Here is a 24,553-nt window from a genome sequence, read left to right on the forward strand (position 1 = left end):
ATAATATGCATATTGTACGATCAAGAATTTAGCACGAGGCAGTTTAATTTGGAAATGTAAAAAAAAAAATAATGCTAACAGCTCCCCCTATTGACAAAAGGTTAAAAACATATACATTCTGTTCTCAGCATCAACAAAACTCTCTCTATCCTCTATCATGCCAAGATCTTAATGAAATAGACAAAAATTAACAGCTTTGTATGAGTTCAAAAACAGGGGGTGCTTGCTCCATCCTGGTGGCGCAGTGGACTAATTCCATGGATAGGAAACAGAAGATCACAGGTTTGAATCTCACTGACTGCCGCAATAATTAAGAAAAGTGTTTGCATGATTAATGCCTAAGCAAATTAATTTCCTGGTGGTCCTGTCTGTGTTTAGAGTTCAAAACAGATAACCCAAACTAAGCTGGCAGTGTTATTAAAAGTCTTGTTGATACTTGTTTTCAGAATGTTATGTAATTACCTTCAAATAACCTCTAATTTCCATTCTCAGAACGTTAATAAAACCACCCAGGAAAACTTTCAGGGAACCATAGTAAAACATTCTCAGAACCTCCCCGCAACCATAATAAAAGTTTCTCAGAACCTCCCTGGAATCGTAGTAAAACGTTCTCAGAATCTCCCTGGAACCATAGTAGAAGGTTCTCAGAACCTCCCTGCATCCTAAATATATAAGTTCCCAAAACAGGCAAAATGTTCACTTCCATTCTCAGAATGTTTAAAAAACGTTTAGTTTTACCTGTCAGTAAACGTGTGGTTTCATTCCTAGAAGTACGTTCCCACTACTTCTAAGCAACCAAATGTGCTAGCTGGGTTTTATTTACTAAAACCCTATGAATGAATCACACATTTTTGGATTAATGATAATGACAACAAAAATTGGCGTTTACACAGGCCCCACTGGACGCACACTGGTTGAATCAGCATTTTTTTGGGGTGGGGGGGTGGGGGGGGTTGATGGTCGAGGCAAGCAACCCCCACCTCACCCTCCATCCTAACCGACACACGTAACATTCGTGCTTAAATCATCAGTCTTTCAGTAGCAGTCTAGAACACACATACATCAATGGCGTTAAAACAGAAATATTGTAGCCTGCACACAAAAGTGCACGTTTCTATTTATTTGTAATATGTCCTCCTCACAGCTTCTGCAATATGTTGAAAAGACCAATAAACTAAAAGCCTACGCTAAAGGTAATGCATCCTAAAAAATTGTCTATAACCTTCAATTTAAATAGTCAGAATCTATGTTTACTTGTCATTGTTATTCACCGGAAGTAAATGTTGCAAATTTGGAACATTCGTGAATCACATAATGAATCATTTTGCTTATTTTTCATGTTCAGAAAAGCTTCCGTTCGTTCACCAAAACCACCAAAGTTGTCACAAATAGGGTAGGCAGAATAGAGAATGCGAAAATGAACTTTAGTAATAGTACTTACCGGTCTCAACGTGCAGACTAGAGTTAAAACCAAGACACCTTTGGAAACATCCATAACGCCGGTCGATAAAGAAACGATTTGTCTTCTTTTTTAATATCCAAGAAAGATAATAAAACTGTACATGCTTTTGAACACGAACATTCACTATAATTTCGAATAAAGAAACTCTGTGATAAGTTATTGTAGCCACCTCGGATCGTTAGTATGAGCGTGCGTATTGCGCTGTGATCAAATCTTCACCTCTCACCGTGGACACACTTTTCAACCACTACTCTACTGAGGAGCAATGACAGCGAAGTCAGAAGGGAACCGCACCCTTTCGGTGCGCCTCGGAACTTCCCTCGTTTATAAATTGTATTCTGGGTTCTTCCACCTGGAGGAAGACAGCAATTTCCCTGTCCTCTCTATTCATCATAAAATACATAGTTGAAAAACTGAGAACAACTCAAATTATAAAGTTGCATACGTCATAAAGTGTTTGTAGCTCAATTGTGATTTGACAATTATGCCGAATCTACAATTACTACAATTATGCCGAATCAGATATGACATTGTGTTGCCATGTGTTATTATGCTGTCATAATCAAATCTTGGAATAAAGAAATCGAATGAGCTAAAATATCCCCCGTTGCCCCACAACAAGAGAAAACCAACCTATTTATTCTGTAAAAATCACGGTAACCTCGTTTATCATACATTTCCCGCCTACTGTGTGCACAATTAGCCTGTGAAATGAGGATAAAACCACGGGAAACCATGGGCACAATGCTTTCTCTGATTGGGCACGACTGTCTTAATCATAAACAGTTGTGTAAAGTACTTAAGTAAAACTAGTAGGTATCTGTACTTTACTTTAATTTTTGTATTTTTGCTTTTACTTTTACTTCACTACATTCCTAAAGAAAAGTATGTACTTTTTACTCCATCCATTTTCCTGACACCCAAAAGTACTCGTTACATTTTGACAGGAAAATGGTCCAATTCACACACTTATCAAGAGAACATCCCTGGTCATCCCTACTGCCTCTGATCTGGCAGACTCATTAAACACAAATGCTTCGTTTGTAAAGTATGTCTGAGTGTTGGAGTGTGCCTGGCTAGCCGCCTGGCTATCCGTCAATAAAAATACAAATAAAATGGTGCCATCTGGTTTGTTTAATATAAGGAATTTGAAATTATTTATACTTTTACATTTGATACTTAAGTACATTTAAAACCAAATACTTTCAGACTTTTACTCAAGTAGTAATTTACTGACTTTCACGTTTACTTGAGTAATTTTCTATTAAGGTATCTATACTTTTACTCAAGTATGACAGTTGGGTACTTTTTACATCACTGCTCATAAACACTCCTTTAAATTATTTTCCTTATCAGTGAAAGGTCAACATGTAATGAAATATCATTTGAATTTACAGGTGCAGCTTTCTGTCCCATTCCAGTCAGCTATGTTACAAAATGTTGGAAGTCTCGTGACACTGTGTTATGTTGTGTCTACTGTGTTCTAAGTTCACTCTCCGACCACTGGCGTAACTTAATATTAATGTGGGATGTAAATGCCCCAGACTGAGACACAGACACACACACACACAGACACACACACACACAGACACACACACACACACAGAGACACACACACACAGAGACACACACACACACAGAGACACACACACACACAGACACACACACACACACACACACACACACACACACACACACACACACACACACACACACACACACACACACCACACACCTGGGCGAGTTGATAAAATCTTAAACACGGCCATATTATCTAACCGGGTCTCAGAGCATTTCATGTTATTCTGTACGTAAAGCCGAGATATTGAATTTAGTTGTATTTTTTTCATTTTGTATGGTATGTATTCATTTGTAGATGTCCATCACCCAATTCCCATGATATGTTACAAATTACATTTTGTATTATATGTTACAAATTTGCAAAATGTACAGTACATTACAAATTCGCAGAAAGTACAATATGTTACGAATTTACAAAACGCGTGATATGTTACAAATTTTAGCTAGGTGGCTAACGTTAGCAGGTTGGCTATTATTACCTAGGCTAGGGGTTAGGTGTTAGGGGTTAAGTTTAGGAGTTAGGTTAAAGGGTTAAGGTTAGGGTTAGGTGAAGTAGTTGCTAATTAGCTAAAATGCTAATGTTGTCTGTGTTGAGATTCAAACTCGCAACATTTGGGTTGCTAGACGTTTGCGTTATGCGCCCAGCCATCAATCCCTACAAACCATCCTGCTTTTGTTTTTGCCTTAACTTCTTGAGAATACAGGGGGTGCTATTTTCCCATTAGCATAATTTGCTCTACAGATTAAACTGCCTCTTATTCAATTATTGCTCTTACTATATGCATATAAATAATACCATTGGAAAGAAAACAATCTCTAGTTTCTAAAACCGTTTCAATTTTGTCTCTGAGTGATACACAAGTCATTTGACAGCACTTTCCCTGACCAAGAAGTAGAATGCAAGAAGTCTATGCTCGCTTCAACGCTCTGCCTATATATGGTCATGACCCCTATGACCAGAAACACACTTCATTCGCCTGCCTCTGGGTGTCAAGAGGACGTCAGAGGAGAAATTCTTTGTTTATCTGGTACTGACGTGAAATAAGACCTATTTCTTTGGCGTGACCGACGACTTCCGGTTTTCTGATTCGCACGAGTTGGAGCTGCGATTGTGTACTGTTTTGCTGGCGTTATGGATGAAAACTATCTCCGTGTCGAATTTTGTTTGATACATGTGACCATATCATCGTAATGTATGTTTTTTCAATATAGTTTAATCAGATTATTTGAATTTTTTCGGGAGTTTTGTGGTGTTCCGTTGTCTGATTTTATTTACGTTTGAGAGATCCGTGCCACTCGACCAGTACCTGTGCTAAATGGAGTGGGAAAGGAACAATTCTGAACGGAACCAACGACTCATCTTGACAAAGGACACTTTGATCAACATTCTGATGAAAGATCAGCCATAGTAAGACCCAATTTACGATGTTATATCATATCTGTTGTGCATGTGAACTGGCCGTGGGCGCCTAGCCGAATCTGCCTGGTATAGCTATGCTAATTTAGCGCTACATTTTGTTTTCGTTATAAAACATTTAATAAATCTGAAATATTGTTTGGATTCACCAGATGTTGGGCTTTCAATATCTGTACGCTGTGTATTTTTCTGAAATGTTTTAAGATGAGTAATTCGTTATATGACGTTGGTCTCTGTAATTGTTCTGGCTGGGTCAGCACTATTTCAGATTGCAGCTGCAATGTAGAACTGTGATTTATACCTGAAAAATGCACATTTTTCCAAAAAAAAACTATGCTATACCATAAATATGTTATCAGACTGTCATCTTATGAAGTTGTTTCTTGGTTAGTGGCTATATATATTTTTATTTAGTCGAATTAGTGATAGCTACTGACGCAGGAAAAAACTATTGGGAGTAAAAAAATCGTGTCCTTTGCTAACGTGGTTAGCTAATAGATTTACATATTGTGTCTTCCCTGTAAAACATTTTAAAAATCTGAAATGGTGGCTTTATTCACAAGACCTGTATCTTTCATCTGGTGTCTTGGACTTGTGATTTAATGATATTTAGATGCTACAAGTTACTTGTGACGCTATGCTAGCTATGCTACTCAGTGGGGGGGGGGGGGGGGGGGTGCTACCGGATCAGGGTTGGTGACTCGTGAGAAGTTAAGGAACCATTTGCCTTATGTAACCATACCAAATGTAACATAATCGTACTAATTTGAGTGTCTTGAAATGACATGTACTATGTTACGTCTAGTCTATGAGACCAGGTTGTATTATCCTGCAGCGAAAAGTAGCAGGCTAGGACTCCTCCAACTCTTCCTAAACAACTCTCCCTCTAGGACAAAATTATTATTTTATCAGCTGGCAGGACTGGACCGGAAAGGACAGGGCAGGACAGGACCGGGTCAGGCAGGACAGGAGGAGCTCAAACTAGGCAGATGGACCCCCAGATGAGTGTGTAGATGAGTGTGCAGATGAGTGTGCGTGCATACACCAGTTTCCCTGTGTGTGTATGTGCATGCGTGCATCCGTGTGTTCAGATGCACAGTGAAGAAAATATCCATAAATCAGTCTAGAGTCTGTGTGTGTGTGTGTGTGTGTGTGCGTGTGTGTGTGCGTGTGTGTGTGTGTGTGTGTGTGTGTGTGTGTGTGTGTGTGTGTGTGTGTGTGTGTGTGTGTGTGTGTGTGTGTGTGTGTGTGTGTGTGTGTGTGTGTGTGTGTGTGTGTGTGTGTGTGTGTGTGTGTGTGTGTGTGTGTGTGTGTGTGTGTGTGTGTGCGTGCGAGAGAGGAAGATGACTGCTCTGTTCCACCCCATGTCTGTCTCTTATCTCCTGAATGATCTGCTGAACTGTGGTCTATGAGTTCATCTTATCTGTTAAAAGAGGAACGTTATTCTCAGCCTCTGCTCTGGTGGCCGTAAATAACACAGTACATACATTACACGTTGATTGTTCGAACCTCAATAAAAATCCTTTCACCTTCTCTGGTGAAACACAGTGGTAGAATGAGTGGACCATCAATCTCCCACTATGTGTAAAACCTGGGTAGTGAAGTAAGGGACAGACGGACTCAGTAGGCTACTCATCTGAATGACCATCTTCTATCTTCGAACAAGGGCGTTCACGTTAGACTGTTGCATCCACATTGATCTGCATTCTGCATCGGGGGGAGGGGGGGGAGGGGGTGGCCAGAGAGGTCATTGCTTTTGACAGTGTGAAATGCGCCCTGTAGTAGTCGTGGCGTTTATCTGTTTCTGTTTAACCTATAGAAACGTAGATTCAGGATTCTGTCTGGATGCGGTGTAAGTACATACAAATCTCTTTGAAAATATAGTGAAAAGATGCAAGAAGAAAAAAAATATCAAGGACACCCATTGTCCAGCTGTACTATTCCACAGCCAGAAGTATACTTGTTTGGCACCTCTATAGGGATACATTTTGGTGAATGAAAACCTTCCTACGGTTTCTAATGGGATTTTAATGTTAATTTTATTTGTAGAGTACAACATTTTGCACTGAGTTCATCCATGCTGGCATTCAAACAGCATCTGTCTAAAAGGCTTGGTACATTTATATGGTCTGCGGGTTCTTTGTACTTTCAGGAGTTGCTTTCATTTCCACTCGATGTGTATTTACTGCCTTGTATCGGTTAATGGGGTCTTAGCGCCCTCTAGTGGTTTGCTATTGAAATAAGAATTCACTTGATTATTGTTTTTACAGTAGTTCTAATTATGTTCAAATACAGTTAAAGGTATAGATAGATACAGTTGTAGTCGCAAGTTTACATACACTTAGGTTGAAGTCATTAAAACTCGTTTTTCAACCACTCCGCAAATTTCTTAACAAACTAGAGTTTGCATGACACAAGTCATTTTTCCAACAATTATTTTCAGACAGATTATTTCACTTATAATTCACCGTATCACAATTACAGTGGGTCAGAAGTTTACATACACTAAGTTGACTGTGCCTTTAAACAGCTTGGGAAAAAAATATTTAAAAAAATATTTTAAATGTATTTGGCTAAGGTGTATTTAAACTTCCCGACTTCAACTGTACATAGCTTCAGGAGTGAAAATAAATGATAGACTTTTTTTTTTTCATTATCTTTATTTGTGCTTCATACAAAGAAATTAAATTTAATTAATTAAGCAATAAAGAAAAACAGCATGTTACAAAAACAAAAGTAATATACAAATCGTCTAACTAACTGTCAAAACAATTACTCGTAGCTCCAGTTCAAATAGACTAATTGTTAATTTTGATACAGTAGAATAAAGACAACTTTCATATCAACCTATTTGAAGAGGCTCCTTGCCATTACTATGAGCCAACAGTCCTGCTGGAGAGTTACTGGGGGTGTAGAGGCTTTTGCTCCAGCCCTGCTCTAACACACGTGATTCTAGGTTTGAGAAACACCTCCAGCATTCTTTATAGAGCTGATCACATCTTGGTGAGACGAAGTGTATTGAGCTTTACAGCGAGAATCGTGGCACCTGCAGCATAGCTGATCTCTCTCAAAATCCCATTCCAGCAGTCCTCCTCAAATCTGTGGGGAAAGGAGAAAGTGCATTGTTCATCGTCTGTGGATTTTCTACACGGATCCAGCAGCCCCCAACTCATTTTTAGATGAAGAACTTTTAATTGAGTTCATGTAACAGTTTAACTTTAGTCCGTCCCCTCACCCGGGCGCGAACCGGGGACCCTCTGCACACATCAACAACAGTCACCCACGAAGCGTCGTTACCCATCGCTCCACAAAAGCCGCGGCCCTTGCAGAGCAAGGGGAACCACTACTTCAAGGTCTCAAAGCGAGTGACGTCACCGATTGAAACGCTATTAGCGCGCACCACCGCTAACTAGCTAGCCATTTCACATCCGTTACATACATTCCCAGTGGCTATAACTAGTAATAATGACGTACGTTCAGCCAATGTTGCCCTTAATGGTTAATGGGAATTGTTTATTATTACAACAGTTACTATAACTGCCCTCCAGGTGTTGTGCATCTCAGTGTAGTGCTTATGAATGATCTATGAAGCCTTTTTAAGCTGTTATATAGCTGACCTCCGGATGTCGTTCATCTGTGGTTCATCTACAGCAGCGGTTTTCAAACAAGCCATTCTATGTATTTGAACTATTGCACAGCTAGCACACCTGATTCAACCTGTCAACTAATCATCAAGTGAATCAGGTACGCGAATCAGGTACGTGAATCAGGTACGTGAATCAGGTAAGTGAATCAGGTACGTGAATCAGGTGAGGTCGTTCAGGGCCAATCTCTCGTAAACATAAAATGGTACTTTAGCCTCTGACTGAGCATCTGACCAGATTATGCAATATTTTAGTTATGGGTTAACCGAGAATAGTTCAATTTTACAACAATGTTAACTGTCTAGGGGTCCCAGAGGAGAGGTTCAAAAAACAACTGATGTAGGGCCTATGAATGATCTATGAAGTGTTTATTAGACTTAATAAATGCTCTATAAAGCCTTTATAAGTTGCTATAGCACTAACATCCAGATGTCGTTCATCTCAGTGACCAACCGTATGCAGTGCTTTATGAATGCTCTATAAAGCACTATGTAGTGTGTACGAATGCTTTATAAGATATGGTAGAAATGACCTCCAGATGTCGTTCATCTCAGTGGGCTGTGGCTCGTCGCTGATCTCGCTGGGCATCATGGCGAAGCCCCCCACAGCGTACAGACACGCCCCCATGCTGATCATGTTCATGGAGCTACGCTCCTGGGGGAACTCTACGAACTCTGACCACCTGGAACACAGCACACACACATTAAAACACACATTAAAACACACATTAAAACACACATTAAAACACACATTAAAACACACACATTATAATAAAATAACAGCACACACATTAAAACACACATTAAAACACACACATTATAATAAAATAACAGCATACACATTAAAACACACATTAAAACACACACATTATAATAAAATAACAGCACACAAATTAAAACACACATTAAAACACACACATTATAATAAAATAACAGCATACACATTAAAACACACATTAAAACACACACATTATAATAAAATAACAGCACACAAATTAAAACACACATTAAAACACACACATTATAATAAAATAACAGCATACACATTAAAACACACATTATAACAACATGTACTAAATGTAACCCAGGCAGTTCTGTGAACCATGCTCGTGTAATAAATAACCTTGCCTGAAACCAAAATACTTCCCACTGAGCAAATTCATTGAAATGACGTGGAAACAACGTTAATTGAACCAGTGTGTGTCCAATGGTTTGTGTTAGCTTCCCTGAGGTAATGTCCAGGCTTTAGTTCAGTAGGCTAACATAGTCTTGTCATAACCAGGGTTCAAACCATAGTCTATTACATCACCTCATGAATTAATAACATGAAACAAAGGAATAAACAATCAAGCGTTTCCACATTAGAAACGTAAAAAGGTCATTTCCAATTGAGCCGACATATGCAACGTTTTTCCCAGAATGCATTCTTCTCTAAAGAGGGGACATTGCCGTTCAAATGTCAAATCACGCCTTTAAAGCTGAACTTCCGCGAGGTGGATAGAAAAGAGCCCTTACTTGTTTGTAGCGATGTCATAGACCTCTACAGTGCTGGTGAGTCCTGTGTCTGTAACGCCCGTGGCCACGTAGATCTGGTCATTGTGGACCGTCACGGCGAACAGAGAACGAGCCAGCTTCATAGGAGCTAGCTCCTTCCACTCAAACTTAGTGGGATTGTAGACAGACACCCTCCGTAGGCACTTCCTAGGGGACAAAACACAGTATATAAACTTAGTGGGGTTGTGGACACACCCGCCATATGCACTTCCTAGGGGACAAAACACAGTATATAAACTTAGTGGGGTTGTGGACTCACACCCGCCGTATGCACTTCCTAGGGGACAAAACACAGTATATAAACTTAGTGGGGTTGTGGACTCACACCCGCCATATGCACTTCCTAGGGGACAAAACACAGTATATAAACTTAGTGGGGTTGTGGACTCACACCTGCCGTATGCACTTCCTAGGGGACAAAACACAGTATATAAACTTAGTAGGGTTATGGACACACCCGCCGTATGCACTTCCTAGGGGACAAAACACAGTATATAAACTTAGTGGGGTTATGGACACACACCCGCCGTATGCACTTCCTATAGAGAGCAATACGATACAGTAACATTCTACCAGAACTCATATTTGTGGAGTTTTAGACAGGAAGTAGGGGTGCTGAGCACCAACTGAAAAATCAGAAGAAGAAAAAAATGTAATAAAAAAATATAGATTTTTTTTGATTAGGCACCGACTGCTTTTAATTTGATATCGGCATTTGAATTTGGCCTCGTAAACCTTGTTGTCTGATAGCCAAGGGGTTCATTTAATTGGGAAGTGGGAAGTGGGGAGCCTTCCTTTTTTGATGGCCATTCGAAACCAAAAGTAGTTTTATTGCTATTAAATATAGGTTATAATAGCTGTAAGCTTAATTGTGGTTTTAATGTATTAAATATAGGTTGTTATAGCTGTAAGCCTAATTGTGGTTTTAATGTATTAAATATAGGCTGTTATAGCTGTAAGCCTAATTGATATTTTAATTAATTCACCCAGGAAGCTAGTGCACTGTTGGTTATATGTAGGCCTATTGGTATGAAAATAAACACAACTGAACAACAACAAAATACATGTCTTGTTTTTGGCTTCAAAGACAATAACAATTGTAGGCTATAACAAATGTGCATTGTCATGCAGTGACAGAATGATAAAATTGATCATGTAAATAATGAATGATTACCTCGTTGGGCTAACTTTTTTAACTTCTTGCTGTAGGCCTACATCATTATCCTCTGCCCGCATCCCTAATCCCTACCTGTAGCCTCCCTGTGTCACGGTTGTGTGGAGAGACGGACCAAGGCGCAGCGTGATTAAAGTTCCACATATTTATTTAAGCGAAACTTCCAAACAAAAAGAAACAAACAACGAACCGTGACTTCAGAGGTGCTACATGCACTAACTCAAAACAATATCGCACACAGCAGGTGGAAACAGTATGATCCCCAATTATAGACAACGAACCTCAGCTGCCTCTAATTGGGAACCATACCAAGAGCACCAACATAGAAATAATAAACTTAGAACACCCCCTAGTCACGCCCTGACCTACTATAGGTCAGTACCCCCCCCCCCCAAAGGTGCGGACTCCGGCCGCAAAACCTGAAACCAACTGGGGAGGGTAGGGGGGGGTGATTCGTGTCGGTGGCGGCTCCGGTGCAGGTCGTAGCCCCCGTCCAGACCCCGGATCCGGCCATGGCGCCGGGCTGAATGCCGTGCCTGGACTGGGCATCGGCGCCAAGGAGGGCTCCGGCCATGGAGCTGGGTTGGACGCCGTGCCTGGACTGGGCACCTGCGCAGAGGAAGGCTCCGGCCTTGGAGAGGGACAGGACGCCGTGCCTGGACTGGGCACCGGTGCAGAGGAAGGCTCCTGCCATGGAGCGGAAACTGGCCGCCGTCGCTGGAGGTTCCAGACTGTGGACCGTCGCTGGAGGTTCTGGACTGTGGACCGTCGCTGGAGGTTCCGGACTGTGGACCGTCGCAGGAGGTTCCGGACTGGGGACCGTCGCAGGAGGTTCCGGACTGGGGACCGTCGCCGGAAGCTCCGGACTGAAGACCGTCGCCGGAAGCTCCGGACTGTGAATGCGCATTGGAGGCCTAGTGCGTGGAGCAGGTACAGGACGTACCGGACTGGGGAGGCACACTGGAAGCCTGGTGCGTGGAGCCGGCACAGGTAGCACCGGACTGGTGACACGCACTTCAGGGCGAGTGCGGGGAGCAGGTACAGGACGTACCGGACTGGGGAGGAGCACTGGAAGCCTGGTGTGTGGAGCCGGCACAGGTGGTACCGGACTGGTGTGCACCTCAGGGAGTAAAAATAGTGAACCGAGGAGAGTGTGGAAGAGTGAGGTGGAAAGGTAAAGAGAAGGAAAGGAAGAAAGAGCAGGAAGACGAGTGAAGAAAAGAGGAGGAGAAAGATTGGAGGAGAAGAAAAAGTTAAGAGAGTGAAGAAGAGTGACACAAGGAGAGTGAAGAAGAGCAGACAGAGGAGGTACAATGGCTCTTTCCAAGAAATGGAAAATGCCATTTTGATGACAACATGATGAGAGAATTTCCATTTATACGCTCAGGTCAAGACGATAGAATGATTCACTGCACCCTTTGTAATTCCTCTTTTTCAATTGGCAGCGGGGGGAAGAACGGCAGTGGTAGAACATCAACAGACGAAAAAAGCATAAAGCCCCTCTGATTGCCACCACATTCTTCATGAAGGTAGAGCCTTCTCAAGAAGATGATGATTTAGCTGTGCAGGAGGGTCTCTCTGAATACCACACTATGCGACACAATCATAGTTAAAACAATCTATGGACTGCACAGCACATCTGACACGGAAGCTTTATGAGCCGAAGTTTACATGTGCTAGGACAAAATGTGAAGCCACAGTGAGTAACGTGTTAGCACCATGGGCAACTACTTTGGTAACACAGGACCTAGACCAGGTTGAATTTGTGTCCCTGGCCATTGATGCGTCCAATCATGGACATGTAAAGCTGCTGCCAATAGCAGTCAGATATTGTAAGATATATGATGGCAGCACATCTGTGGAAACAAAACTGCTTGATTTTGTTGAATTGAAAGGAGAAACAGCAGAGGAAATTGCATCTGAGGTGCTGGTGGTCATCCAAAAATGTTACCTGGAAAACAAAGTTGTGGCATTCTCTGCCGAAAACACAAATACAGACTTTGGAGGACTGAATAGGCTAGGGAGGGTCAATGTCCATACCAAAGTTAAAAATGCTCTGCAGCGGGAGGTGATTGGCTTAGGTTGTCCTGCCCACATCATTCATAACACGGCCAGACAGCTTTGGATATGATTCCCCATGATGTTGAGTACCTGCCCACAAAGATATTTGGATATTTTCACTGTCAGAGTAGAAAGACTGAAGAGCTTTTGTGAGTTTGTTGGCCAGGAGAACCATAACATTTTAGGACACAGCAATGTTCGCTGGCTGTCCACAGCTGGCTGTCCACAGCTGGATGTCCATGCTCCCTGCTCTAGAAAGAGTGCTGAAAATGTATGTGCCATTTGAAATCTTTTTTTCTTTCTGAAGACAAATGCCCTGTTGTCCTGCGAACAATGTTCGAAAATCCACTGACTGAACTTTGGCTGGCCTTTCTCCATGGAAACCTGACGTATTCAGTGACACAATCAAGATGCTTGAAGGTCAGGACCGCTGTGCTGTGGAGTCCGCTGCAATTCTGAGAAACGTTGAGGCAAAATTGACTGCAAGACGTGATGAGAACTTCATTCCGGTTTTGGTCAGAGGACTTCTGAGAGAGCTAGAGGAAAATGTAGCCATGTCTAAAGAGAGCTTTCTCAAAACATCCCAATCATTTTTCACTATGGCTGTGAACTACTTGCAAGCATGGGGGAAGCACACAGATAATCTAAAAGATTTACATTGTCTCCTTTTAAAAAGGCAACCTCAGCATGAAGAGATCCAGAAGGCAGCAGGCACACTGCAGGAAAAATGCCCCAATGTGACCATCAATGAGGATGCATTGTGTGACGAGGTTACTGGCCTGAAAGAGTTCCTAAAGGGATCGCTTGAAGAATGGAAAACATCTGAGACTCCGCTTAGTCAGAAATGGAGTTACCCACTTCAAAGAGAACGACATCCTACACACTAACCTGGCTAGATTAGTGTCTGTTGTCATGTGCTTACCTGGAAGTAATGCACCAGTCGAGAGAGTGTTCTCCCAAATGAATGATCTATGGGACAGCAGCAAGAAATAGGTTCACTGTTCCTACCATCAAGGCCATGCTTATTGTGAAGACAAACTTCAACCTCCCCTGCCAGGAGTTCATGGAGAAGCTGGCCAAAGACAGAGCAATCCTGAAGAAAATACATTCTTCAGAGAAATATACAGATTAGGTTGGTATACGTATATAATGTAGTTACCAATCACATCATCATCTCATTTACTATGTTGTTAAGTATTTCACATATACTATTGTCTGTTTTTTAAATGTTTCTCATGTTCTCTTCTGCTCTTATTCTACCCAGACTACCTGGACCACTGAATGCCTGTTCAGATCGGACAGTTCTGTCTCGTCTGTAGTGTTTCTGTAATATAGTTGTTTTCTCTATCACAGTGTGCCTCTTAGACTAAATACATGAAACTGGAATTGTCCCCCTTTTTTATTTCATGGATAATAACATTGGATATTTTAATGATATATTGACCGCCGAACTGGAAATGTCCCCGGTATAAATTTCAGAAATCTGGTCACCTCACTTTAAACCTAACATAAACCTAATGTTGCGGTGATAATTAAGGTCTGTGGGTATTTTTTGTTGTTGTTGTTGCTATTCTCCAAATAGCATTTGAGAGTTTTTAATTGTGTAGAAGTACACCCCACTTTGCCATATCGCAGCACACACCCCAAACTACTTCCTGCTGCTATGATTGTAGACACCAAAGCAGCTTCTACATGGCCAGTTAGGTAACACTTCATATCCAGGTAACACTTCATATCCAGGTAACACTTCATATCCAGGTAACACTTCATATCCAGGTAACACTTCATATCCAGGTACCTCTTCATATCCAGGTAACACTTCATATCCAGGTAACACTTCATATCCAGGTAACACTTCATATCCAGGTAACACTTCATATCCAGGTAACACTTCATATCCAGGTAACACTTCATATCCAGGTACCTCTTCATATCCAGGTAACACTTCATATCCAGGTAACACTTCATATCCAGGTAACACTTCATATCCAGGTAACACTTCATATCCAGGTAACACTTCATATCCAGGTAACACTTCATATCCAGGTAACACTTCATATCCAGGTAACACTTCATATCCAGGTACCTCTTCATATCCAGGTACCTCTTCATATCCAGGTAACACTTCATATCCAGGTAACACTTCATATCCAGGTAACACTTCATATCCAGGTAACACTTCATATCCAGGTACCTCTTCATATCCAGGTAACACTTCATATCCAGGTAACACTTCATATCCAGGTACCTCTTCATATCCAGGTAACACTTCATATCCAGGTAACACTTCATATCCAGGTAACACTTCATATCCAGGTAACACTTCATATCCAGGTAACACTTCATATCCAGGTACCTCTTCATATCCAGGTAACACTTCATATCCAGGTAACACTTCATATCCAGGTACCTCTTCATATCCAGGTACCTCTTCATATCCAGGTAACACTTCATATCCAGGTAACACTTCATATCCAGGTAACACTTCATATCCAGGTAACACTTCATATCCAGGTACCTCTTCATATCCAGGTAACACTTCATATCCAGGTAACACTTCATATCCAGGTACCTCTTCATATCCAGGTACCTCTTCATATCCAGGTAACACTTCATATCCAGGTAACACTTCATATCCAGGTAACACTTCATATCCAGGTACCTCTTCATATCCAGGTAACACTTCATATCCAGGTAACACTTCATATCCAGGTAACACTTCATATCCAGGTAACACTTCATATCCAGGTAACACTTCTCATGGCGCCCTCTACCGGCGGCGTCATGCCACTGTTATGAACATTCTCATGGCGCCCTCTACCGGCGGCGTCATGACACTGTTATGAACATTCTCATGGCGCCCTCTACCGGCGGTGTCATGGCGCCCTCTACTGGCGGTGTAACAGTGGTGCCCTCTACTGGCGGTGTAACAGTGGTGCCCTCTACTGGCGGTGTCATGGCGCCCTCTACTGGCGGTGTCATGGCGCCCTCTACCGGCGGTGTCATGGCGCCCTCTACCGGCGGTGTCATGGCGCCCTCTACTGGCGGTGTCATGGCGCCCTCTACCGGCGGTGTCATGGCGCCCTCTACTGGCGGTGTAACAGTGGTGCCCTAAAGTATTGATAAACCCAGTCGTTCTGTATTTATCACGACTGTATAGTCTAAATTACACTATAGTGTCTGGCATTGCAAAAGTAGTCAAATGTTTAGTACGAAACAACTTCGCCAGCATTATCATGTCGTCAAATTTACTTTAGATAAATGGCAATGTTGTCAAAAAATAGCTAACTAGCTAACGTTATACTGCATCCAAAAAGTCAATCTGGCGACATCAACATGATGACAAAAGGTTTTCCTACTAAAAATTGGCCTCCCTTTGAATTGACATTGTATTTCCAAGCCACTGTAATGCAGTTTACATGAAATGTCCATCGGGCGCTCATTGACGATGCATTGAGTAGAATGCTAAGTTGGGCGTTAGTTACAAAACAAACGTTCGAAACAATAATGTGACTAAACATGCAAACCATGAATAGGGGACAGCATACAAACTTCAGACGTGTGACTTACTTGCTCTCTGCCTTTCCTCCTATGACATAGACAAGGCCATTGTGTGAGACAGTTCCATGACCATAGACTGTGTATGGAAGAGGGTCTGACTCGCCCCATTTAAATGACCTGTAGAACATAACATAGAACCAACAATTAAACATTGTTTTATAAATTGTCTCTTGTCTGTCTTTACCATTGACAGAAAGCTAGAGAGTGAGAGAGATACAGAGACTGAGAGAAAGAGAGAGAGAGAGAGAGGATAGAGAGAGGTAGAGATAGAGACAGAAAAAAAGGGTAGAGTCCCTGTACTGTACTCACTGTCTGTCATAGATCATGACAGAGTCTAGAACGTGTTCTCCCTCTTTCATTTCCTTGCCGCCCACAACAAAGATGGAGTTTTCTGCTTCAGTCAGCCCAAACAGGCAGCGAGGGCTTGGCAGTGAGGGCATCCCCAGCCACTCTCCGCTCATAGGGTCAAACTGGAGGAGAGAGAAAGATACCAGAATGGTTTATCAATGGCATAATAGTTCATATCATTCTGCTTGTAGTAAGTCAAAGTATCTCTCTGGTAGTAAGTCAAATAATCTCTCTGGTAGTAAGTCAAAGTATCTCTGGTAGTAAGTCAAATAATCTCTCTGGTAGTAAGTCAAAGTATCTCTGGTAGTAAGTCAAATAATCTCTCTGGTAGTAAGTCAAATAATCTCTCTGGTAGTAAGTCAAATAATCTCTCTGGTAGTAAGTCAAAGTATCTCTGGTAGTAAGTCAAAGTATCTCTGGTAGTAAGTCTAAGTATCTCTGGTAGTAAGTCTAAGTATCTCTGGTAGTAAGTCTAAGTATCTCTGGTAGTAAGTCAAAGTATCTCTGGTAGTAAGTCAAAGTATCTCTCTGGTAGTAAGTCAAAGTATCTCTCTGGTAGTAAGTCAAAGTATCTCTCTGGTAGTAAGTCTAAGTATCTCTGGTAGTAAGTCTAAGTATCTCTCTGGTAGTAAGTCTAAGTATCTCTCTGGTAGTAAGTCTAAGTATCTCTGGTAGTAAGTCTAAGTATCTCTCTGGTAGTAAGTCTAAGTATCTCTCTGGTAGTAAGTCTAAGTATCTCTCTGGTAGTAAGTCTAAGTATCTCTCTGGTAGTAAGTCTAAGTATCTCTGGTAGTAAGTCTAAGTATCTCTGGTAGTAAGTCTAAGTATCTCTCTGGTAGTAAGTCTAAGTATCTCTCTGGTAGTAAGTCTAAGTATCTCTGGTAGTAAGTCTAAGTATCTCTCTGGTAGTAAGTCTAAGTATCTCTCTGGTAGTAAGTCTAAGTATCTCTGGTAGTAAGTCTAAGTATCTCTGGTAGTAAGTCTAAGTATCTCTCTGGTAGTAAGTATAAGTATCTCTGGTAGTAAGTCTAAGTATCTCTGGTAGTAAGTCTAAGTATCTCTCTGGTAGTAAGTATAAGTATCTCTGGTAGTAAGTCTAAGTATCTCTCTGGTAGTAAGTCTAAGTATCTCTCTGGCACAGGGTGTTTGGTGACAGTGAATGTTATGAACATCTGTTATAACAACCAAAATGTCAGCAAAGCACATAAGGAAGATGGCCAACAGTCTGTCTGAATGTTAATCACCACCAGACCATGCAGAGAGCCATACCTGACTAATGTTTAATAATAGCAGAGAGCCATACCTGACTAATGTTTAATAATAGCAGAGAGCCATACCTGACTAATGTTTAATAATAGCAGAGAGCCATACCTGACTAATGTTGAATAATAGCAGAGAGCCATACCTGACTAATGTTTAATAATAGCAGAGAGCCATACCTGACTAATGTTTAATAATAGCAGAGAGCCATACCTGACTAATGTTGAATAATAGCAGAGAGCCATACCTGACTAATGTTTAATAATAGCAGAGAGCCATACCTGACTAATGTTTAATAATAGCAGAGAGCCATACCTGACTAATGTTTAATAATAGCAGAGAGCCATACCTGACTAATGTTTAATAATAGCAGAGAGCTATACCTGACTAATGTTTAATGATAGCAGAGAGCCATACCTGACTAATGTTTAATAATAGCAGAGAGCCATACCTGACTAATGTTTAATAATAGCAGAGAGCCATACCTGACTAATGTTGAATAATAGCAGAGAGCCATACCTGACTAATGTTTAATAATAGCAGAGAGCCATACCTGACTAATGTTTAATAATAGCAGAGAGCCATACCTGACTAATGTTTAATAATAGCAGAGAGCCATACCTGACTAATGTTTAATAATAGCAGAGAGCCATACCTGACTAATGTTTAATAATAGCAGAGAGCCATACCTGACTAATGTTTAATAATAGCAGAGAGCCATACCTGACTAATGTTTAATAATAGCAGAGAGCCATACCTGACTAATGTTTAATAATAGCAGAGAGCCATACCTGACTAATGTTTAATAATAGCAGAGAGCTATACCTGACTAATGTTTAATGATAGCAGAGAGCCATACCTGACTAATGTTTAATAATAGCAGAGAGCCATACCTGACTAATGTTTAATAATAGCAGAGAGCCATACCTGACTAATGTTTAATAATAGCAGAGAGCCATACCTGACTAATGTTTAATAATAGCAGAGAGCCATACCTGACTAATGTTTAATAATAGCAGAGAGCCATACCTGACTAATGTTTAATAATAGCAGAGAGCCATACCTGACTAATGTTTAATAATAGCAGAGAGCCATACCTGACTAATGTTTAATAATAGCAGAGAGCCATACCTGACTAATGTTTAATAATAGCAGAGAGCCATACCTGACTAATGTTTAATAATAGCAGAGAGCCATACCTGACTAATGTTTAATAATAGCAGAGAGCCATACCTGACTAATGTTTAATAATAGCAGAGAGCCATACCTGACTAATGTTTAATAATAGCAGAGAGCCATACCTGACTAATGTTTAATAATAGCAGAGAGCCATACCTGACTAATGTTTAATAATAGCAGAGAGCCATACCTGACTAATGTTTAATAATAGCAGAGAGCCATACCTGACTAATGTTTAATAATAGCAGAGAGCCATACCTGACTAATGTTTAATAATAGCAGAGAGCCATACCTGACTAATGTTTAATAATAGCAGAGAGCCATACCTGACTAATGTTTAATAATAGCAGAGAGCCATACCTGACTAATGTTTAATAATAGCAGAGAGAAATACCTGACTAATGTTTAATAATAGCAGAGAGCCATACCTGACTAATGTTTAATAATAGCAGAGAGCCATACCTGACTAATGTTTAATAATAGCAGAGAGCCATATCTGACTAATGTTTAATAATAGCAGAGAGCCATACCTGACTAATGTTTAATAATAGCAGAGAGCCATACCTGACTAATGTTTAATAATAGCAGAGAGCCATACCTGACTAATGTTTAATAATAGCAGAGAGCCATACCTGACTAATGTTTAATAATAGCAGAGAGCCATACCTGACTAATGTTTAATAATAGCAGAGAGCCATACCTGACTAATGTTTAATAATAGCAGAGAGCCATACCTGACTAAGGTTTAATAATAGCAGAGAGCCATACCTGACTAATGTTGAATAATAGCAGAGAGCCATACCTGACTAATGTTGAATAATAGCAGAGAGCCATACCTGACTAATGTTTAATAATAGCAGAGAGCCATACCTGACTAATGTTTAATAATAGCAGAGAGCCATACCTGACTAATGTTTAATAATAGCAGAGAGCCATACCTGACTAATGTTTAATAATAGCAGAGAGCCATACCTGACTAATGTTTAATAATAGCAGAGAGCCATACCTGACTAATGTTTAATAATAGCAGAGAGCCATACCTGACTAATGTTTAATAATAGCAGAGAGCCATACCTGACTAATGTTTAATAATAGCAGAGAGCCATACCTGACTAATGTTTAATAATAGCAGAGAGCCATACCTGACTAATGTTTAATAATAGCAGAGAGCCATACCTGACTAATGTTTAATAATAGCAGAGAGCCATACCTGACTAATGTTTAATAATAGCAGAGAGCCATACCTGACTAATGTTGAATAATACCAGAGAGCCATACCTGACTAATGTTGAATAATACCAGAGAGCCATACCTGACTAAAGTTTAATAATAGCAGAGAGAAATACCTGACTAATGTTTAATAATAGCAGAGAGCCATACCTGACTAATGTTTAATAATAGCAGAGAGCCATACCTGACTAATGTTGAATAATACCAGAGAGCCATACCTGACTAATGTTGAATAATACCAGAGAGCCATACCTGACTAAAGTTTAATAATAGCAGAGAGCCATACCTGACTAATGTTTAATAATAGCAGAGAGCCATACCTGACTAATGTTGAATAATACCAGAGAGCCATACCTGACTAATGTTGAATAATACCAGAGAGCCATACCTGACTAAAGTTTAATAATAGCAGAGAGCCATACCTGACTAATGTTTAATAATAGCAGAGAGACATACCTGTAGGAAGTAGGAGCTGAGTGGTTCTTCCTTGTTGTCCTCGTTGAAGAGGAATCCTCCAGCCACAAACACCTGGTTCTCCTTGGTTACCAGACTGCAGTGGTTCTTAGGGATCTCTGTCGACTCAGATGCCACGAAACACTCGTTCCCCACCGGGTCGTACGCTACGCTCCCCGTGTCACTGATCATAAGGATCAGGTCTGTCTCAAACATCCCGAACCGAGGGTTATTGTTCAAAATCCCCGGAAGCAGACCTTGCTCATCATCAGAGTCTTCTTCATCTTCCTTGTCACCTGCCATCTTGGACTTCCTGTTCCTTGACCTCTGGACCTCTGGGAGTCTTCCTACGTGGGCGTCTTTGATCAGCTGCAGCTCTTTCTTGACCTCCGTGTTGGCCTGAATCCACTTGTGATTTTCAACCTTCTCCGTGAAGTAATCCACCGGGATCAGGCGGAAGCGGACGCAGTGCAGGAGATCCGGCAGCTCCTTCACCCTCTCCGTCCTGTCGTAGCCCACCCAGTCCATCAGAGACTCAAACACCACCTAAATGTCCAGGTTAAGAGGACCAGAATGGGAAAAGGTTAATGGGTACGTCCCAAATCAATCGATCCATCCATCCATCCATCCATCCATCCATCCATCAACCACCCACCTCCTCTCGGTCCACGTTGAGTGCGTCGGAGGTGATGATGGCTGCCAGCTCGCTGGGGCCCAGCTGGTGGATAAATGAAATATAATTTATTGTCAATTGTCACAGAGACAGAAACGTTTACATTTTTCCTTTAACATTTTTGCTGCAGTGGGCTAAATTAAGGTCACACGGAGTGCTTCTTGGTACAGTAGTCTTAAGTTAAACAAATCTACTTTGAAACAAAAGTATACACCTCACACACATGGTTATGGGTTTAAAATAAGAAGGCACCTGGACCATGTCAGATATACAGTTGAAATGTATTACATTTTGAGTTTACATCCCAATATTACACTTTATATACATCACAGAAGACTGAAATATATGAACCATTTGACATAGAAACACCAGATGTTTGGCTGATAAAAATAAAAAAAAGTATTAATTATGAAATGATGAACAATATTAATAACATTCCACCCATGAGGCCACTAGTCATTTGACTGCAGTAAAGGGCTTCCACAATACCCCAAATATACCCCCCCCCCCTTCAACAAACACACACACACTAGGTTACCTGGTGAAAATCCTGGTCCCTGACGATGAGCTGGTAACGCTCACAGATGAACTCTCTAGCTGTGAAAGCCAGGCGGGGACAGTCCAACAGAAGCCCCAGCCTGAAGATAGCCAAGCAGTTCCCCAGCACCAGCTTCTCCTACAGGGAAAATATACTAATATCACCTACATGTTCTTATCTTGTTCAATCTCGTCCCCAGCCGGCTCTCTCTTAGACAAGGTCTATTCAAGGTCTATTCTCTTACCCATGACCAGCTTCTCCCGATGATGATGATAACAGAGAGACAGAGACAGATGCTAGCTGTAGGTATGAGACGCAGACAGAGAAGACGGAAAGAGAGAGAGAGAACAAGAGAGAGAGAGAGAGACAGAGACAGAGCGCGAGAGACAGAAAGAAAGAGACAGACAGAGAGAGAGAGAGAGACAGAGAGAAAGAGACAGACAGAGAGAGAGACAGAGACATATGCTACCTGTAGGTAGGAGACACAGACAGACAGAGAGAGAGAGAGACAGACAGACAGAGAGAGACAGACAGAGAGAGACAGACAGAGACAGAGACAGAGACATATGCTACCTGTAGGTATGAGACGCAGACAGACAGAGAGAGAGAGATACAGATACAGACAGAGAGAGAGAGACAGACAGAGAGAGACAGACAGAGAGAGACAGACAGAGAGAGACAGACAGAGACAGAGACAGAGACATATGCTACCTGTAGGTAGGAGACACAGACAGAGAAGATGGATGGGATCTGGTACATGTTGGCCACCATGAAGATATCCTGGACGTTCTGCTCTGTCAGGTTGATGTCCGAAGTGTAGATGTAACGCAGTATCATCGCCATGACGCCAGGCTCCACGTCTTTCAGAACGATTTCCTTCTTCCCTCCTTCCTCCAGGTTGGACAGGAACATAGCCTAAGAAGAAGAAGAATCAACCAATCAATCAATCAATCATGATTGATGATAATATGATTGATGTTACTATATCATATGTGGTATTTAGTGGAAGCTTTTCTCCAATGCTGTGAGTGGATACATTTATGACCTAGAGCAGTGTTTTTCAAACTCCGGCCTGTGGTCCTGTACCGGCCTGTGGTCCTGTACCGGCCTGTGGTCCTGTACCGGCCTGTGGACCTGTACCGGTCTGTGGTCCTGTACCGACCTGTGTGATGTTGTTGACCAGTCCCACAGATGTTAAGTTGACACTGACTTAGTCAGTTCTACAATGCCAATTGTAATGTAAGTAACCCTCCAAGGAGGAAGAAGTATAGCCTGCCGGTCACTGACACAAAAACAGTTCAGAAACACTGGCCTAGCGGGAATCCACTACCCACAACACAAGAATTGCTAACGTCATGCTTTTACTTTGCTGAGTCACACAGCACCAACAAATTACCTTGAAGAAGGGGCTGGAGGCAGCGAGGACCAAGCGGTGGCACGGAAACTCTCTGTCCTTGATCTTCAGGACACAGTCTACAAACTTCTGGTTTTCCAGCAGGTCACAGAGGCCGTCCTGAAGCAGGGTTTGCTGGTACATCCTTGGCTGTTCCACCGGGTCTATCGATAAGGCAGCCATCTTGTTTTTTTCTGTTAGGGTCTCCTCTGGTCCTCTCTTACATCCTATCAACTTGTAGATGTTTTTGTGGGAAATATTTCTAAAACGACGAGGGTATGATCCCTACTCGCTCCCCACAACAGGACAGCACAGTACTGCCTGTTTTCAAAGTACAGTCCAGAGAGTGAGAGAGAGAGAGAGAGAGAGCGAGAAATGAGGTTGGGTAATGGGGCAGCTAGCTAGTCCACATCGGTAGCAGTTCCCGCAGCTGTCTGTAGCTGTCAGTCTCTCCAACTCAGAGTGTATTTATAGATAATATAGCATATGTAGTCAACACACACATCACTTTACATACTGGAAAGACCCTGTAGTGATTAAGTAGGGGCGTCACACTCCTTTTCTCCAACACAGACCTTTCATAGTCCACAATGTTCGGATCCCAAAAGGATCTTTGTCAGGTATGTTTTGGAGAACATTAGTGTGCAGGCCCTGCTTCGCTATTTATAGTTGGGGGTCTCACAAAGCTGAGGAATCCATTTTGGTGAGTGTGTAAAATGACCTCCCTACGGTCTCTCTCTCTCTCTCGTCTCTCTGGACAGCCCCCCTACCCCATCCCCCACCAACAGCTGACCTGCAGCCCAAAGGGGAGTGTCATGTTCTCCCCCTTCATTCGCCACTCAGCCAGGCGTGGAAAATCTAATTGTATTTGTCACATGCGCAAAAATGCTTACTTACAAGCCCTCAACAACAGTGCAGTTTTAAGAAAATAATACAAAAAATATAAACATTATTTATGAAATAAACTAAACAAAAAAAGTAACACAACACAATAACAAATAATGTTTATTAATTATGAAATTATGA

At 41.5% G+C, this 24,553-nt stretch overlaps 2 protein-coding genes across 3 annotated transcripts in view; both read right to left on the reverse strand.

The window, feature by feature from the left end:
• The window catches only part of LOC139550140 (vasoactive intestinal polypeptide receptor-like), a 119,115-nt gene extending 117,426 nt beyond the window's left edge, over positions 1–1,689 (reverse strand). For both annotated transcript variants that reach the window (XR_011669983.1, XM_071360791.1), the window contains exon 1: positions 1,442–1,689. Coding sequence is in view for 1 of the 2 variants with exons in the window: in XM_071360791.1 (XP_071216892.1) it covers positions 1,442–1,495 (54 nt within the window). In the remaining variant the exon portion in view is untranslated. The remainder of the gene's footprint in view (positions 1–1,441) is intronic.
• A 5,411-nt stretch (positions 1,690–7,100) lies between these two features.
• Positions 7,101–24,055, reverse strand: klhl40a (kelch-like family member 40a). The gene is made up of 10 exons (XM_071360775.1): positions 23,531–24,055; positions 22,846–23,049; positions 22,135–22,272; positions 21,579–21,641; positions 20,927–21,469; positions 16,763–16,923; positions 16,463–16,570; positions 9,619–9,804; positions 8,637–8,786; positions 7,101–7,559 (listed from the first exon to the last, which is right to left on the reverse strand). The coding sequence occupies exons 1-10, from the start codon at positions 23,708–23,710 to the stop codon at positions 7,454–7,456; spliced, it is 1,839 nt and encodes a 612-aa protein (XP_071216876.1). The 5' UTR covers positions 23,711–24,055; the 3' UTR covers positions 7,101–7,453.
• Positions 24,056–24,553: the final 498 nt, after the last annotated feature.

The sequence above is a fragment of the Salvelinus alpinus genome, chromosome 23 (assembly GCF_045679555.1).
Source record: "Salvelinus alpinus chromosome 23, SLU_Salpinus.1, whole genome shotgun sequence".
Classification (NCBI taxonomy): domain Eukaryota; kingdom Metazoa; phylum Chordata; class Actinopteri; order Salmoniformes; family Salmonidae; genus Salvelinus; species Salvelinus alpinus.

Coding starts and splice junctions, on each gene's coding strand:
- klhl40a (XM_071360775.1), bottom strand. CDS start 23,710: ATGGCTGCCTTATCGATAGACCCGGTGGAACAGCCAAGGATGTACCAG. Junction 16,571..16,762: donor GTCATGATCTATGACAGACA/GTGAGTACAGTA, acceptor TATGTTCTACAG/GTCATTTAAATGGGGCGAGT. Junction 7,560..8,636: donor GAGATGAACGACATCTGGAG/GTCATTTCTACC, acceptor CTTTCCCCACAG/ATTTGAGGAGGACTGCTGGA.